We start from the raw sequence: 18275 nt of genomic DNA on the forward strand, positions 1-18275 counted from the left end.
ATTAATCCTAAACTCACTCAAAGAATTCTTCAAGTCTGGGTATGAAACTTGTCCAGACTTGCACATATGATTTTGTACAGAGGCCTCTCTCTTTGTGTTCACACTAAGGTGGCTGTGAAGTTAATTAGTAGTAATAGGTGACCCATATGGAGAATGTTTTATGAACACTTTGTCCAAGGAAAGAAAGCTGTTTCTACCAAACTTAAGACAAATTTGAAAAGAGGTCCTTGCACAGGTTTGAAGTGAGCTAGAACGAGAATCAAAGGTATTTGGGCACCACAATTTTCTCTGACCCCAATAAGAAAATAAATCAATTAAAACTCTTAAAAATATTAAAATCCACAAGTGGAAAACCCATTTCTTGTACATAGGCAAAATAATATTTAAAAAAAAAAAAAAAAATCAAAACCTGGCTTCTCAAAATTATTGGCAGTAGCAGAAGCTAATAGTCAAAGTCAAACAAATCAGATTTACCTGATTATAGATTATTTGTTGAGATTTATTTGGCCACTCTAACAGGAGGAAAGCCTAATGTTAGCAAATCTGACACTGTACAATCCCCTTTGTTGTCATGTATTGGCCTTAACTGTTCTGGGCCTCACTGTCTGTTAAGGATACAGATAAGAAGACCTGTGGCAAACCTAATTCATGCAGGGGTACAGATCTTTGCTGGCCAGCCCAAGTGTTTGGAAACTTTGCACTTAGTGCTTCACATCCTTGTAGGTTACATAAAAGTGATACTAAAATGGAAATTATTCCCTGAAAGATTTGCTCATTATTATTAATAAAATCAACACTAGCCAGCATTTATGTGGCATCCAGATATTCCATCTCATTTTCAGTCATAAAAATACAGAACCAGGTGTCAAAGGGCTTTTGAGAGCTTGTTTTTCCCTGGAGCTGAATTTTTTTTCTAGGTATTTATCAAATTAATTGCAGAATTTATATAACAGTGTTCTGGAAAATGCTTTAAAAAGGAGGCTTTAAAAAGAAGGCTATTAAAAAGCTAGCAGGGAACAGAGGATGGAATAAAGCTGCATCTACTAGAAGCTCTCATAAGACTTTTGTATCTAAAATGAAAAATGGAAAATGAAACAAAACAGTCAAGTTCAACACAGTTGCTTTAGAACAATCTAAAAATAATCTGCTTTTATCTCTAACATATAAAAGCAAACAGCTGCAAAATGTAAACTATATTTAAATTTCATATACTTGCTATAAAAATACAGCATCACTTCACATAATGAGTTGAAATTCTGTTATCTGGATGAATCATCATCCTCCAAAGCTGTTCCTAAGCAGCATGAGGTCTTTAAAAGTGCTTGGAAACAGAGAGCTGTAATGAAGCTGGGCTGGGTAGCTGCTGTGTGGTGAAGACAGCCAGCTACTTCCCTAGCACAGCTGTACAAAGGGGAGCTTGGACAGGAATTACAAGGATGCACACAGGGTTAAGCTGAGTTAAGAACATTCTGACTGATAAAAAATAAAATTACGACAAGGCTGAGTCTGAGGAGATTCATTTCAACATTGTCAGCCAGAAGAGTGAGTTTTGCAGGGAATGTGGTAAGGACTAGGAAATATGTTTTGTAATTCCTCACCTCTGTCACAAGTCCTTTTCTCAGGGATTGTCATGTCACCAGGGAAAAGTGAGAACAGATGCAAAGGAAGATATAAAGTATTTTTACACTTAGACTTATAAGTAAATTACTATTTTCTACCCTTTTATTTTGCATCCCTCAGACTTAGATCACAACGCTCCAAACATCCTGATGGAAATGTTATTTTGTATTTACTGGCGATTCTGTAATCTAGCTCCAAGTCCTTAGTCACATAGTTATTTGTTTATTTTAAGAGCAATGAAACCAGTTATCTTTTGAGAATACACACTGTCATGCTTCGGAGGAAGAAAAAACTATGAAAATGCAGAAACTAGTTTCTGAGGTTATTACAAAGTATCAGAGAATGAAAGAAAAGCCCTTTCACACTTTGACATGACAGCAACTTGTAAAATGTAAGTGTACATAAAAGTAAACAAGGTCCTCCTTTAGCTTCACTAGAAAAAGTTCTGGTTTGTCTGGGGGGGGTTTATATTATTGTTTAATGCAGTATTTATTTGCTTTTCTGTTACTCAGAATACTTGAATACCTCAAGTCTCCATTTTTAGAACTTCCCTATTTTCTTTTTCAAAGTATATCCTGGTTTCTGAGACATTGCAATGTGTTGCCATAGCAATCTTTGAGTAGCATTAAGCCTTTGCATTCACAGGACAAGACAGCAGTGGAGTAATTATCAAGAAAAAAAATACTTTTGAGACTTTATTCAAGCCTCTGTATGGTAAGACTACATTATTTCAGTCAAGTGAGAGGAAAAAGTGGAAATTGCAATGCATTTGATGTGTGGACTGGAATGTAACTATTTAGATGTGGCACACAATGTATGCAAAATAAATAGAATGATATAACACACATGAAGAAGGATGTAACACAGCTTCCAAGAGAGGAAGATTTTGAGATCATCTGGGTCATTTTAATGGTGGACCACACATAGTCTACAACCCACAAATGAAGGCCCTTCACACAAAAAAACCCACAACTACATTTCCTGCAGGAGCAGGAACAAATGGATCATTCTGGCCCATTTGGACCCCTAATATTAAGCTTTTGCAATTAGTCTGAGTTTCATTTGTTTGCAGTCTTCCTTTAATAACTGACTAATTCAGATTGTGTCAAGACTCTTTTATTCATTTATTAAGCAAACTTAATTAAAAAAAAAATTTAAATGTCATTTTAAAAGATACGAAATGATACAAATGATACAAATTAGGAAGGAGCAATATAAGGACAAAGCATGCAAAGCTGTTTGTGAAGCAGTCACATGCTGTCTGCCAACCGTGACAAATTTTTACCAGTGTCTTGCTGCAGATTGCTGAAGATGCAGCTTTAGGCTTAACTTGCAGCAGTATGGTGAAAGGGCTTTTCTTTACAAGCTCTTTCAGATTCTGCCTGTTGGAAAATGAGAGACATTTAACTTTCAAAAATCCCCAAATCCCTTTCATCATTGTTCCAGATTTTGAGGTTGGGCCCTGCTTGTTGTGGGTAACACAGTAGTGCTGTGAGGTTTGTGGTTTGTCAGATGCTGCTGTTTCTTCAGTGAAAACATGAATGCAAGTGAAGAACATTGAGGAGCAATGATTCAGACTGGGCTATTCTGAACCAGAAAATACTCCTGCTCTACCTCAAAATGAGCAACCAACCTCCTATCCACAAACTCTGCCCCTTTACATCTGTGACTGTAGGTGTGCTGCTGATTGCAAGATTAGGAAAAAAAAAAAAAAAAAAAAAAAAAAAAAAAAAAAAAAAAAAAAAAAAAAAGTCACTGACCTTGGAACTGCTTTTCTGACCCTGAGCAACTTCAAACTCAGCTGGAGATCTGCTGATAACACCACATGACTTGGTAAGGGAAAAGAAGTGTTTTGTCTTGTAGCTCCCACTGACATTGTCCTGGTCAGGGAATAAGGGGAAACAGATTCCAGTTATGGGTTATAAAGGATACCTCCCCAAAACCTTAAATACAATACCTTAAACCTACCTTAAATATAATATCCAGGAGGTTGCCATATGATGCTGTCATACTACCTGTCTCCATTTGTTACTCAGGAAGGGACAAAGTTCATCACTGTGTCACCCTGTTAACACCTATTGCAGACTTTCAAAAGTTGTGTCGCAGGTTTAAAATTATTCGGGAAACATCTTGATTTTCAGGGTAACTATTGGAACGAGCCAGGAGCAAGGTGTGTCTCCAGAGGCTGGGGCCCTTGTAGCAAAGAAAGCACGTCAAGAACCTGTCCTGAAACAAACACGGAGATATTCCCGACCGGTCACGAATTTCAGAAAATTTCAGAGAATTTTTTGTGGGTTTCTTCACAGGAAAAAGTCCCATTTTTAATGCCTCAGGCTAGAAGTAACTCGTTTGACTGAAACTGTAGCGGTGCTGGGCGGGATGAGGCCGCTTGCTCCCGGGAGGGCTGAGGGGAACATGGCGTGGAGGGGCTGTGAGGAGAGGGGGGGTGGTTCCCGCCGCCTGACGGGGTCTGTGAGGAGAGGGGGGGGTGGTTCCCGCCGCCTGACGGGGCTTGTGAGGAGCGAGGATGTCCCGCAGCTTCACGGAGCGTGCGGGGAGAAGGAGCCCTTCCGACACCTCACTGAGACAAGAAAGCGGAGGCGGCTCCTCCCGCCACCCCGCAGCGGGCGGGACCCCGCGCAGAGGCTCCGCCACCGCCCCCGGGGCGGCCGCTGGGGCGGGGCGGGAGCGGCGGTGCCGCCTTCACCGTCTCGGCCGCGGTCCCGGCTCGTTTCTTGTTCTTTTTTTCGCCGCAGCCGCCCGGTATGGGCGTGAGGAGCGGAGGGGGCGGAAGGCAGCGGGCGCCCAGCGGCACCGCGGGGAAGGCGGTGACACATGTGGGGCGGCCCCTGAGGGAAGGCCCGGTGTGCGGTGGTGGACGGTGCCGGGGCTGCGGGTGTCCCGGGAAGGGGGAGAGTGCTCGTGTGCAGCAGTAGTGAGGGGCTGAGCCCCCTTCCCGGGCATGGCGGAGCCCCTGAGCCCCTGCACCCCACGGGGCCAGTGTCAGGCCAACATGGGAGCCAACACCTCATCGGCCAACGTGGACGCCAACTCCTCTGTGCTGGTGGGCAGCAGCGCATGGAGGGGCCGGGAGCCTTTCTCCATCTTTACTGTCCTCATCCTGACCCTGCTGGTCCTCCTGACCGTGGCCACTTTCCTTTGGAACCTGCTGGTGCTGGCGACCATCCTGCGAGTGAAGGCTTTCCACAGAGTGCCCCACAACCTGGTGGCCTCCACGGCGGTGTCGGACGTGCTGGTGGCGGCCTTGGTGATGCCGCTGAGCTTGGTGAAGGAGCTGTCGGCCGAGCGGCGGTGGCGGCTGGGCCGGGAGCTGTGCCTCGTCTGGGTCAGCTTCGACGTCCTGTGCTGCACTGCCAGCATCTGGAACGTGACGGCCATCGCCCTGGACCGCTACTGGTCCATCACCCGCCACTTGGAGTACACCATGCTCACCCGCCGCCGCATCTCCAACGTCATGATCGCTCTCACCTGGGCGCTCTCCGCCGCCATCTCCCTCGCCCCTCTTTTTGGATGGGGGGAGACCTACAGCCCCGAGCAGGAGCGCTGCCAGGTCAGCCAAGCGCCGTCCTACACCATCGTCTCAACTGGCGGGGCTTTCTACCTGCCCCTCTGCGTCGTGCTCTTCGTCTACTGGAAGATCTACAAGGCGGCCAAGTTCCGCGTCGGGGGACACAGGAAGAATGCAGTGGTGCCCCTTCCCCAGGCTGCCCAGGTAAGGGTGGGGATGGGGAGGAGGAACCCCCTTTGCCTCCCCTGAGCTCCTGCTTCTCCTCTGCTCCCAGCTGTCACCCCTGAATTGGTGGGTTTGACACCTGAGATAAGCTCTGGGGCTCCTGTGTGGAATTAGCTCTGTTAGAGCCCGGACATGAGCAGTAATTAGGCAGTTAAAAAGCACCACTCTTGGAGTTCTATTCCCATTTTTTTCTTAAGGGTGTCAGAAGAGTAAGTGGCAGGTGCATTCACTGCCAGTCTGGAGAGCTGTTTAAAAATCATCTTTTTAGTCTGAATTCGCCATTCCTTGGTCGGAGGGGGGTGTGCCTCTTCATTATTTTTCAGTTTTTGATGGACAGACATAAACAGATCCCCGGGCTGTGTACAGACTAAGTGCATGCACATTTATCTGCCAGCGTGGACTTTGCATGGGATCTATTAGTGTCCAAATAGATTTTAATAAGAAAATTATACACTATTTATATTCTTGGGCTACTTTATTTTGAATATGGGGAACATGATGCTCACTGTATAGTCTTGAAGCAGTGAGTTGCTTCTGTTTTAAAATCACCAGCTGTCTTTAAAATCACATCTTCCTCCTTCTCTTACCCTGAACATTTCCTGCAACCCCACAAAGTCCTTTTGGAAGTCTCATTTTTCTTAGGGATACACCTAGTTGACAGGAAAGCTGTGTCTCTGGAAGAGGTAAGGTTGGCCCCTTGAGTCCTCTTATGTCAGGCTCTCTTTATGACAACACTGTCACCCATGCCAGGGTACCACAGTGCTTGGCAGTGCTCTCTGTAAACTTTTTCTGCTTTCTACCACATGCTTTTACTCTTACCTGTGGGCATGATTCTTTACAGTGTGTTTATGTGGTTGCATGTTGTGCTGGCTAAGTCCAGTCCTTCCCCAATAACAAAAGATGAGCTGTGTGGATGTTAAGAGATACCTAGAGAAAGGTTTCTATTAAACTTGGTCTCATCCTGCAAGATCCTCACTCCTCTGCTAAATCCCTCTAACTTTTGTTTGGAGTCATGATAAGAGATATGTTATTGTGGCCACAAATACAAGTCTGTAGGTTTTGTCCCCCACTTCTAGCTAGAGATGACAGCAAAGGCTGTAAATATGCAGTCAGGCTTGCAGATTTGGATGAGAATGTCTTGAAGATTTTTTTAATATACATTGATTTATGAAGCTGTCTTATACATGAAAGCATAAACTGTGATAGGAAAGATGAGAATGTCTCCTTCAGTGGCATTTTTTTTCTATGGCCTTTCCCTGGTTTGCACCACATTACTTTCCAAGCAGTTTTAAATATGATGAATGCATTGTTTGGAGTCAGTGTATAATCTCTCCAAGCATAAAAGTTAACTGAATATTTTTAGTGGTTTTACATGCTTTATCTTCTAAATGCACCCTGCTCATGCAGGACTTGCAGGAATCTAAACTTTTGGCAAGCTAAATGAGCTGAGGCATATTAAAAAACCATGTTCTTAGTCTGTCAGTTTTAACAAAAAAAAAAAAAAAAAAAAAAAAAAAACCAAAAAAAAACCCCCCAAAAACCTAGCTCCCAATTGTTGTAGTTCTGTCTGCAAAAGCCCCAGCGTGGGCATAGCAAGGTTGGCAGGTAAGTGCTTTTTGCTGATGCAGTGTCTGGGAGCTGATTTAGGACAAAAGAGGTCCTGTCAGGGTGAGCTGAATACCCTTTTTGGAAGGGTTGTCAGTACAGCTCTTACTGCAAAAGCAGCAAAAGCTCAGGCCAGCAGTCCTTCATCTTTCTTGTGTTTGCAGTAATTGACATCCTGACTTTTCCTTTTATAACAGCACTTCAGGAATCTGCAGCTGGTACATTGTTGCAGCCTTCCCCAATGGCCCAGCAGCTTCTTTGCTTGCTTAAGTAAAAGATTTTGGTGACTTTTGCTTGCCATCTAATGGAAGAGATGATGCCCAGCTGGACACGTGTACATTAAATGAACCCATGGATCAAGGGAGCTGGCATTCAGGATACATTTCTTCTCTGTTTAAGAGACTGAGACCGACTCACTGAGTTTTATCTTGATGCCATTTAAGCTTACTGGAGCAGGGTCCATCACATCCATACAAACAGTAGCAGTTCCCCAGTGAATTCTAGAGAATCTTCAGATCTAACATTTTTCTTTTGTCCCTGAGTGTGAAGTGCTCTCTGCATCTATGTCAGTTCTTACCCCAGGTGCCTTGCACTGGTTGTTCTGAGTAACATTAGAGGGGCTGTCAGTGCCAAAGGTTGGCAGTGCTTCCCAGACTGGAGGAAGATAAGAGCAGCAGAGATCCCTGCTGGGAGAGATGTCTTTGCTGTGCTCAGGAATGAGCTGTCAGGTGGTGCTGAGTTGAAACTGCACACCCGGGTTGTGATTTGTGTCCTGAGGTAAGCCCAGCTCTGTAGCTGGTTAATATTAGCAAGGTATTTTAAGGGGGAAAAGATTTGAGGCCACAGTACTTATATTCAAGTAGAAATATCTTGAGGAAACTGAGGCACCAAGTGGTGACACCTTGATGTTTTTTAATTATGTTTTTCAGCCAACAGATCTAGGCTGTGCACCTTGCCAATGTGCATATCTGTCTTTGTCTGTCTATCTGTCCATCTATCCACACAGAGGGCTGTTTTCTCTGAGCTGAGAGTTGGCAAACATATGTTTCTGTACTCTTTTAGAGGTTATAATAGAATGGTTAAAAGATAACCATTTATTTCCAAAAATTACTCTACCAGTAGAAGAGATGGGACAAGAAACAAAGTGCAACTGTCCAGAAGAGTGGAAACAGATGTTAGACAGGAGGAAGGTGAGGCATGAGGTGGATTGGAGTGGCTAATGATTTCCTGGGAGAAATGCAGAGCTATTCCTCTTTATAGCACAAGAAAATACTGTGAGAGAAAGCAGGTGGTTTTTTTCCTTTGTGTCTGTAGAAGACTTTTTACTCTTCCTTCAGTTAACTCTTTATGACACTCACTTTATGCCACTGTGCAGATGCTGGCATTTGAGAGATGTCCCCAGTATGAACTAAGGCATCTTCATAGATGGGTTTAATTCACAGGATGTGACTGCCTCTTACCCTGCCAGAGCCAGCTTGCTACCACTCATCATTAGGTCCAAAATGGGAGGGAAGCTTTTAGGCCGGGCTTATTCTTTGTTTAATGTGGGGTGACAATCAAGTATTGTGATGTATCAAGTATTGTGATGTATGTTAGGAATGGGAGTCATGCAAAGCCTCCAGGAATGGCACTGGAAAATGCAGATTTGGTATAGTCAGAGCTGTGTTTAGCTCAACCAAACCACCACTGACAAGACTGGAAGGCAGCTACATGATCTTTTTGACCTGTGCTCTTGTTCAGACAGTGCCAAATGACAGTGGTTTACCCCATGCCTGCAGAAGGGGAAAATCCTGAGGCATGGTTCCCTTCCAGCACTGTGCACTGCAGCAGTGTGTGCCTGCAACAGACTCATCAGACTCATTTACTTTACGTGTAAGCTGTGTGCATGGGTTTATAACAATCAGCCTTGACAACAGAGGCTCAGGGACTGATAATTGTAGCAAGGACAATCTTGCACCAACCAGGGTAATGAGTCAGGTCTGCAGCAAATCATACAGGGAGCAAGAAAAATCAAACAGTTTGAAATGATAATGAAAGGTTGGGCTTTCTCAGCTCTGCAGTCTGCACTGATACATATTTCCTGATGTGAACAGCACTTCAGATAAAATCTGTGTTTAACTTCAAATATCTCATTCCCTGCTGAACCAGTCCCCAGCCCAGTTCTGAGTGGTACTGTATGGTTCCTGGGCAGGTTGGGAGCACAGTGCTGCCAAGCTGGAGATTTTGCAGGGGTGTTGAGCACAGGAGCATTAAACACTGGGCTTCTCACTAGAAACCCTGTGTTAAGTCTGATCCTTTTTGCAATAGTACACACCAGGAGCAGCTGGCCAGTGGCTCACGGGTCTGCCAAGTGACAGTGCTCACCCCAGGGGCTGGCACTTGGAATGGCAGCCCGTACTGGGAATGCTGGAGAGAAGAGTGTCCTGGGGGCAAGGCTGATGGAGAGCAGCTGAGCGAGCCTGGCTCCCAGTGTGTGAGTGTCTGGTCAGCTGGAAAGGAAGACAGGGGTGAGTATGAGAAAGTGATGCTCAGGGAAAGCTGAGCTTCCACACAGCTTCCAAGGTTTAAGTGCCCCTAAACCTCCCGTTGAAGGCACAGGCTGAAGAACCTTGGGATACCTAGGTAACTTTTTCAAGAACATTTTGTGTATTCTTTTCAAAGGATTTTTAAATGGAAAAATTGGAACAAAATGCCTCCAGTCTGCCAGGGGTATTTACACAGTTTACTTCCTGGAAGGTTCCATGAGGTATCCCATTGTTTTTCCTAAAGCAGCAGACTGCTATTTGTACGTTTATTATTAGTAGTATTATTACAACATTATTCAGAAGACCCAGGCAGAACTAGTAAAAAAATAACTAAAAATTCCAGTTATGATAACAGAGAAAGGAGAAATTATGTAGATACAAAGACAACTGCTGTCCTATAATTTCAAAAAAATACCATGATCTATTTCTACTTGCTATTTAGTATTCAGAGGACTGATGTAACAACCAGTGAAATTTGTGGGAACTCCTCTGATTTCAGTAGGAGCTTGACCAGGCTGTAAATGTGTGATTCGTTAGGGAAAATGCTTGAGGACTGTGGTATCTTCTATCAAATAAATAACTTTTTTCACACCATATGAAAATTAAGTAATAAAGGAGTCACTATTATTAACTTCTGCAGCTCAGTCACAAGCTTCTAAAACCTGAAATACCATAAGAGAAAAAAGGCTGTATTTGGATGATGGCACACTGCAAGCTCTGTTTTTTGAGTAAGAGTTGATGGTTCAGTATGGTACCAAACTATGCCCCATGCTAGTGACAGAGGCCTTTGTATGACTCTCCCTAAGAGACTTATTTCTGTAGCTATTCCTCAGGGCTAAGGCACAATCTTTCAGGGTTGCTTGTCACAAATTTGTCCTCATGTCACACATTCATCCCTTTTTGCAGAGTGTGATGAAGGATGTGTAGAGCAAGTCCTTCTGCAGACAAATAGTGTGATCTTGCTATGGGAGAAGTGTCCCATTTTAATTGTCAGGACAGATATGATTTTCATTTTCCTCCCTTATTTGCCTGTGTGCCTAATCTGCTGCTCTTACATTCTGCAGCCATGTCTCACATCTGAGGGTGAAGACAGGGCAATCCATCTTGAAGAATTATTGTCTGGCCATTGCCTCTGCTTCCCTCATATTAAATAGCAGCCCTCCATCTATTGCAAAGGTTGCACACAGGTGCCATGCACACGTGGGAAATGTACCTCCTTTAACAAGCCATCTCTGGAGTGGTGTTAAAGCCTTGCAGTGCCTGTGAGTTATCACTTAGGCAAATTTTAGAGCCTGAGGTTCCATCCTTAAACTGTTTATTTTATTGCACTCTCTTCATAACTGTAGTGCCTAGAAGAATTTTAAACTCGCAGCTACTTTCATCTTCAGATTAAAATCACAAGGGAGTTTTTATTCATAGTTAGACTCTAAACATATTAATAATTTGTGTCCATAGCCTCTTTGCTAGAGTCTTGCTGCCACCTGGAGCTCTGTGCTGTACTCACTGCACAGATCAGTATCTTGCTCTTGGCAAGAGAGAAGGAGGCAATGAGCACTGTCAGCAGCCTGGAGCAGCTGATCTTTTCCTCTCTCTTGTGTAACTTCTGGTGAAGTCAAAGTTTGAAATGAATGCTAATTGAAAAGGTGTTTTGCTGGCTGTAGAGTGCTTTTTGGGAGAATTCCAAGTAGGTCTGTAGGAGACCAAATAGAACAGGATGGGGGTTTGAGCTTTGCATCCGGGCAGCTAGGCTGAAGAAAACAGCTTTACCTTGTAGTCAGTGGTACTGATTGTGTGTCCCTCCCTATTACCTGGGAGAAATGACCCAAAGGGCCTGCAATGGAATTACATGAATTTACATTTCAGGCCCAAGAAGCCCTAAAGGTCAAGAAGCAATGCAGGAGGGTCTGGTCTAGAGATAAGCAGAAGGAATGTGGCTTTGTTATCCTTCCTCAACAACCTGATTTCCTACTGTAGATCAAGGCATCCAATAAAATAAACTGAAAAAGAATGCCCTCAACTCACATGGCATCAGTTGCTCTTTATTTAGCTTTGTTTGTCAGTCACACTCAGCAGCTTTTCCAATGTAAGCCTGGTAATTTTATCACACTGAGGCATTTTCTTTCTTTTAGCATGGAAGGAATGGAGTTGGGGCCTTTTGTGGTAGGTGCACAGATGTTGTGCTGCCATTTAAGAGTAATACTTCGCTCAAACAAATTGTCTTGGTTAAGAATCCATGTTTGCTTTTGTTTTGAGGTGAAGGAAGCTTCGCATGAGTCACAGATGGTGTTTACAGCTCGTCATGCAGCTATCACTTTCCAGACAGATGGAGAAACATGGAGAGAACAGAAAGAGAAAAAGGCAGCTCTGATGGTTGGCATCTTAATTGGAGTTTTTGTACTGTGCTGGATCCCCTTCTTCATCACAGAATTAATAAGTCCCCTCTGTTCCTGCAACATCCCACCCGTCTGGAAAAGCATCTTTCTCTGGCTTGGCTACTCCAATTCTTTCTTTAATCCTCTCATTTATACAGCATTTAACAAAAATTACAACAATGCCTTCAAGCACCTTTTTGTAAAGCAGAGATAAAAGGGGACACAGAGAGGAGTATGATCCCTTTATTGCATAACACAGAGATTTCTTGAGGGACACATGCCTGCAATACCTACAGTGTTCATCCATGGGAGCTGCTTGAGGGATTTTAGGAACAATGAAAAAGGAGGTGGAAGATGTTTGGATATAAACCTACTGACAGTTCACAGTTCCCCCTTGAAAAAACATATATGCCACTCCAGGGTTTGGCAAAGAAGATGGAAGCAGTGAACACTTCCCATCTGCTCTGCAAATCAACCTGTGGAGGTCCTCAAGCAAAGCTGTGTGTGTGTCTAACACCATGTCTGTCAGATCTGACTGGACTGAGTGCATCTGAACAGGCAGAGGTGCCATTCTGGAGCTCTCTTATCATTACTGAAGGCACTGCTGGGAACTGCTAATTGAGCAATACTGAAATGTTTGTAATATGGGCAGGATTCTGGCTTCGTTTTTGAAATTTATTTGGAAGGAAATAAAAATGTTGTATTTAATCAGTTGGACTGATGTGAAATTAAAATGACAAATGCAGCTCAAGAACAAGCCCCAGTGTGACTGAAGGGCTGTGTGTTCTCTAGAAAGCAGCAGTCTTTGATGGGAGTCTTGGTGAAATACAGGTCAGTTAGGTCCTGTGGGGATAAGTAAAATTTTAAAGTGTAAAATTATTCAGAGATACTGGGAATGTGCTTGCACCTGCTTGTGCAGGAGGAAGCTCTGTCTCAGAGTTTTCACCTGGATGGTACCCTTTCAACCCACAGGGCTCAGACTCTCCCTGTTTTCTGAAAGCCAGGTGAGCTCAAGACAGGCACCTGACACCTCCAAGTTCAGGGGGGCTGCATGCATTATCTCGTGCTACTGTTAAAGTAAATATGTATTTGTGTTACAAACACCAAACATGCTGTAGCCAACCAGCAGGTGTGCTGGCAGCAACACGTGGCTGCTTTTCAGGGGTAGGTGAGTATCTGTCTGGGTTCCTTGCATGATAGATGTTGTGCCCATCACCATACCTGACTGCAGTCCACAATTTATCAGCTGATGTCAACTTCCTTCTACTGTAAGAAAGGTATTGATGCCATCAAGGTGACTCCAGAAACTCCAAAGTGACTCAAGCCTTAAATTACTTTTCCAAGATCTAACAAACATCCCTGTCCCAACAGTATAGACAAATGAATTAAAATACAAGTATTTCCATGCATACTGCCCATTCTCTCTCTGTATTTGCTCCTCTAGGAGGTTTTACTTTGTCCCCTTCCCTCAAGTGAGATGCTGACAGCAGCTCTGAATATTTCTGATGCTGCAGGTTTACACTGATAAGAGTCCCCACACCCCCACCCATCTCTGAAAGCTTCTTTGGGTACTGGAAGGGAAAATGCTGTACGCGTGATGGAGCTGGGCAACATCACAACTGCTTTTGAAGCTGAGGTTTAACCTTTTATGCTGCCTTTCTCTGCCAATTTTGTGTTTGCTGTTGCTTAAGGAAACCTTTGATTCAAAGTGTAACCTCAGGCAAACACCACAAAGCTGCACAGTGCCTAAAAGTCACGAATTTCAGCTCCTGCAATACTCCACCCCTGGCATTTTGATCTCATTGCAGTGCATCACACTCAGCCTCATCACTGACACTTCCCAAGCTACATTGACAGAAGTGCTGACCACACAGCTCCTACCAAAGTCGTGGTACCCTGGCAGCCTCACAGGCAGTGGTGACAAGGTGTATTTCTGTCACCTGGGGACGGATGTACAGAACACAGAGGTATTATCAAGCAGCTGGTGTATTCTGAAAAAAAAAAATAAAAACCAAAACCAAACCACACTGCAGCCTTTAGCTGTTAAACTTTAGAGCAGAATTTACTGTAGTATAGCTTAAAATGATTCATGTACCCAGTGATGTCAGTCTGAGTTTAATGTCAGGTGTATGAGCAGCTCTGATGGAGCCACGTTCCAGCTCCATTCTAAATAAGCAATTCACAGAGTTGCTGTGAAGGCACAAACCCCTCCAGGTCCTGAAGGGAACTGCCTGCCCTCAGCACAGCAGGGGGGAGGTACTTCATCTAAGACAGTAACTGCACTAAAAAAAAAAAAATGCACCTTAAAATCTAAGCAGAGGAGAAATGAAGAGGTCAACTTAAGGTGGTTGTTAAAAATCTCCTATATTTAGCCACTCCTGCAAGTTTCCAAAAAACATGCTTCACCCAAATTTTTGTGCCTGTAAGACACACCATGACTATCATGCAGCTGTAACAGCAGCCCTGCTGCTCACATTTTGGGGTATGTTTTCCCATGGCTTGGCATCTGGAACTTGAGGAAACAATAAATCCAGCAGTGCAGTGCAGTGCAGTGCAGTGCAGTGCAGTGCAGCAGGTGACTGCACCAGTCCCATGGCAAAGGCTGCAGATGCAACAGGGCTGCTGCCAGGGAGCTTGAGACGTGGTGGCACAGCTCCTGATGTAGCTCTCCACCTCCTCAAAGATGAATTTAGTTTCCTTAGGAAGTGAATCTGAGTCTCTGTAATTTTACTGTGAGAAATTCTCAAGACAAGGTTTGGTGCTCTGCCCACCCAAGCATCAGTGACAGCAGTGAGCTGTTGCAGGATGCTTTGGAGCAGCCTGCCTTGGTACCACCAGAGACAAGCTGTAGGAAGCAGAGCTCCCATTTCACTGCAGCTCTATATGAAACCAGCTTCTCACGCTGGCTCTCTGCCTGCCTGTGCTCACAGGAGCAGCAGCACCTATTCAGGATTTAAAGTCCTGGATCTGCCCCTGTACTCAGTGCTGGTGAGGCCACACCTCGAGTCCTGTGTCCAGTTCTGGGCCCCTCAGTTCAGGAAGGAGGTTGAGGTGCTGGAGCAGGTCCAAAGGAGGGCAACCAGGCTGGTGAAGGGGCTCCAGCACAGATCCTATGAGGAGAGGCTGAGGGAGCTGGGGGTGTTCAGCCTGAAGAAGAGGAGGCTCAGAGGAGACCTCATCACTCTCTACAACTCCCTGAAAGGAGGTTGGAGCCAGGTGGGGGTTGGTCTCTTTTCCCAGGCAACCCTCAGCAAGACAAGAGGGCACGGTCTCAAGTTGTGCCAGGGGAGGTTTAGGTTGGACATTAGAAAGAATTTCTTTACTGAGAGGGTGATCAGACGTTGGAATGGGCTGCCCCGGGAAGTGGTGGATTCTCCATCCCTGGAGATATTTAAAAAGAGCCTGGATGTGGCACTCAGTGCCATGGGCTGGGAACTGCAGCAGTAGTGGATCAAGGGTTGGACTTGATGATCTCTGAGGTCCCTTCCAACCCAGCCAATTCTATGATTCTGTCTGAATCATACAGGCTTCTGAGTTTAGCATGGGGGGAATGTGTTATCCAGGGTTATGCCTAACCTGCCAGATGCTGCTTCCTGCTGAAAGCCAGAACCAACCTGACCATTCCATGGCCCTCTGCACAGCCCTGCACCCACTGAGCTGTGTGCCAAAGCCATGGACTTGGTGCAAAGGGAGTGTAACTGCTGGATAATCAAACTTGATTAAAAAAAAAACCAAAAACTTGGAACAGTTGATAATTTTCTGCCTCCCTTGGTACTTTATTTCTGTGATTAATTCCTCTCATTATTAAAACTTGCAACTTTATTTTAATTGAAAAAAGAGGCACGAGTAAAATCGAGCATGCAGGAATTCCTCTTTCTTGGCATTCCCAGACTAAAAGCTTAGATCTTGTGCTACTGCTGTGTTGTTGTCCATGGCTTCAAGAGAGACCAAAGAATATATGGAAAATACAATTCCCATGTGAACAAAGGTAAATTACACAGTATTGGGAATATCCAAACAGAAAAAATAAATACCAGCTATTCTAAAAAAACCCACAAACATTATTTGGGGGCACTTAGATGTATGATAATTTATTTCCCCAAATACAAGTTGCCAATTTGGAGTACCCCAGTCATCTCTGCGTGTACACAATTAATTACAAATTTTATTTCCTGATACAGAAACTGCTCCTAGGAAACACCACTGGGGACCCACTGCTCAGCAGGGAGGCACTGCTGTATCTTGCAGCAAGGTTCCAAGAACCCTGCAGCTATATTGAAATTAAGGCCTGAGTTTGTTGTGCTGATGAATGCAAACAGAACATACGAGGGATTTGCTATGCTCCTCAAGCCACGAAACCCACATCCATGCTACAGCTTCCCCAACAAAAGCTCTCCAGATATTTACTATCAGACCCATAACCATAGTTCAGCCTCCACTTCTAAATAGCTGTTTCACATGAGAATTCCCAAGCAATTCCTACACAAAGATTGATGAAAGGAGAAATGAAGGGTTTGGCCCCGAGAACGTGTGTTCACAGGCTCCTCCCAGCAGCAGTTCATAAACAAATCTATAGCACAGTTACCAAGACACCAGGTATGAGGAGAAGCTGATTAGGGGGGGGAGATGCTGCTGGGTGCCAAGTGGCCACCAACCCTGTCTGAAGAGCTGGGTGAAGAGGAAGCTCTGGCCTTGAGCTCCAGAGCTGGAGCAGCTCTGATGGCAGCTGAGTTGGCAGAGGCAGCATCCGTGGCTGGGTAGACACTGCATGAATAAACAGGCTTGTCTTGAATATTTTTAGATAAAATACTATCCTAAGAATATGTCATCCACCACCTAAATGAGTAAGATCTGTACATCACCTTATACATCTGCCCTACTAACACACCTCATTTAGCAAAGCTGGTGCTAAGGGGGCGGGTTGGGTGCACCAGCAGAGCACAAACCTCATCTGTTTTGTAAGAGGATCAGCAAAGTGTGACCTAAAAGAAGTAATAATAGTCCTTTAGTTCATGCAAGTGATTTTATGTTTCTAAATAAGTTTCAGCAATGTTTTGCTGTCTCCTGTGTGGCTGGATACATCTGTACCATAGCATCTCTGGAGACTAAAGAGTGCAACAGGCTCCTTTGTCACACAGAAAAATGCCTTTTCATGCCATGCATTTCCTGTCCCCAAATACTGCTACACACATCAAATAAAAATATGTTCAGGAATCTGCACACTGAGATCACACTGCAGGAAGCAGATTTTTCATGAAATAAAGATGAAGAAAGGAATAAATCTTAAAAGTAAATACTGCTGACATTTTAGCTTGCCTTTCAAGATTTCTTTTATTCAAATCAATAGTGACTCAGTCCAGCACTGCATTCATTTTCATGTACTGTAACAAAAAGATTGTCTGGATTTTGTCATGCTTGGATTAGGTGTGTCACTGATTACACCCCCAAGAGATATTTTACAAGTGCACTTGTGGAACTGCACATAAAGCTGTTGTGGTCTATAAGGTAAATGTATGCCTTGAGTTCAGAGACTGCCTCAGCTTCTGACACAAAGAGCAGACTTAGTTTGCAGCAGTTAATTCATCAGCATATCAAAATAATTAAATTTATTGAAATGCAAATTGAAGCTCTGAGCAAGCTCTATCAAAGGAAAAAAGAAAAGAGGTTTTGCTACAAGTACCCTTATTTTACAAGCTTAGTAACTCCAAATGAATTCAGGGGGAGATTGTTCTCTTTAAACAGTCAAAGACCTCAAGCCATATTCAGCTAAAATGCTGAGAAACTTCAGCTTTTCCTTTGCAACCAGATGATATAGAGAATTAATACAGATTCTTTTTACTATAGGTTTGCACAGTCTCTTGCACACATGCATCTACACACTCAGAATTTTGTGCCTTAGCTGCACAGCTCCAATCAAACTATGGGCATTAAAAATATTTCTAATTGTGCAGATCAAAAAACTAATGTAATCATTTTATGCCAAAATACTTTAAATCTCCAGAGACATGGTACACATTGAAGCTTACTGACTTAAAGGAAAACCACTTCAAAGCACTGCTAACTCCACTTAGAAATTTCTTCTTGGCACTGCCCTTCATTTTGAGCTGTCATCATTTCACTGGAAACCAAAATTAACTCCGTTGTTTCTGGTCAGCAGAATTGTCATGTTTATATTTTTAAAGCATCTTGGATAACGTTCCCAAAAATCACCTTCCCACGAGTAGCCCCAGCAGGATGTGTACTTGCTCCCCCACACTAAATCTGACAGCTTGATCTGATGGTTAAGCTTGACAGTCACCAACTTATCTGGGAGGAGGAATCAAGCTGCCTGGTGCTCCAAGTGTTTCTTTTGTGATTCATCCCAGGCTATGAGAAGAAATGGTATCCACAACATACACA

General features: G+C 43.9%; 1 protein-coding gene across 1 annotated transcript; it reads left to right on the top strand.

The window, feature by feature from the left end:
- Nucleotides 1-4370: 4370 nt before the first annotated feature.
- LOC139797257 (5-hydroxytryptamine receptor 5A-like) lies at nt 4371-12581 on the top strand. The gene is made up of 2 exons (XM_071746226.1): nt 4371-5353; nt 11758-12581. The coding sequence occupies exons 1-2, from the start codon at nt 4583-4585 to the stop codon at nt 12088-12090; spliced, it is 1104 nt and encodes a 367-aa protein (XP_071602327.1). The 5' UTR covers nt 4371-4582; the 3' UTR covers nt 12091-12581.
- Nucleotides 12582-18275: the final 5694 nt, after the last annotated feature.

This window comes from Heliangelus exortis, chromosome 6, assembly GCF_036169615.1.
Source record: "Heliangelus exortis chromosome 6, bHelExo1.hap1, whole genome shotgun sequence".
NCBI lineage: Eukaryota > Metazoa > Chordata > Aves > Apodiformes > Trochilidae > Heliangelus > Heliangelus exortis.

Bases quoted from the DNA above. Each gene is read 5' to 3' on its own strand.
- LOC139797257 (XM_071746226.1), top strand. From the start codon at position 4,583: ATGGCGGAGCCCCTGAGCCCCTGCACCCCACGGGGCCAGTGTCAGGCC. The intron at 5,354-11,757 runs GTAAGGGTGGGG...TTTTGTTTTGAG, and splicing joins CCCTTCCCCAGGCTGCCCAG to GTGAAGGAAGCTTCGCATGA.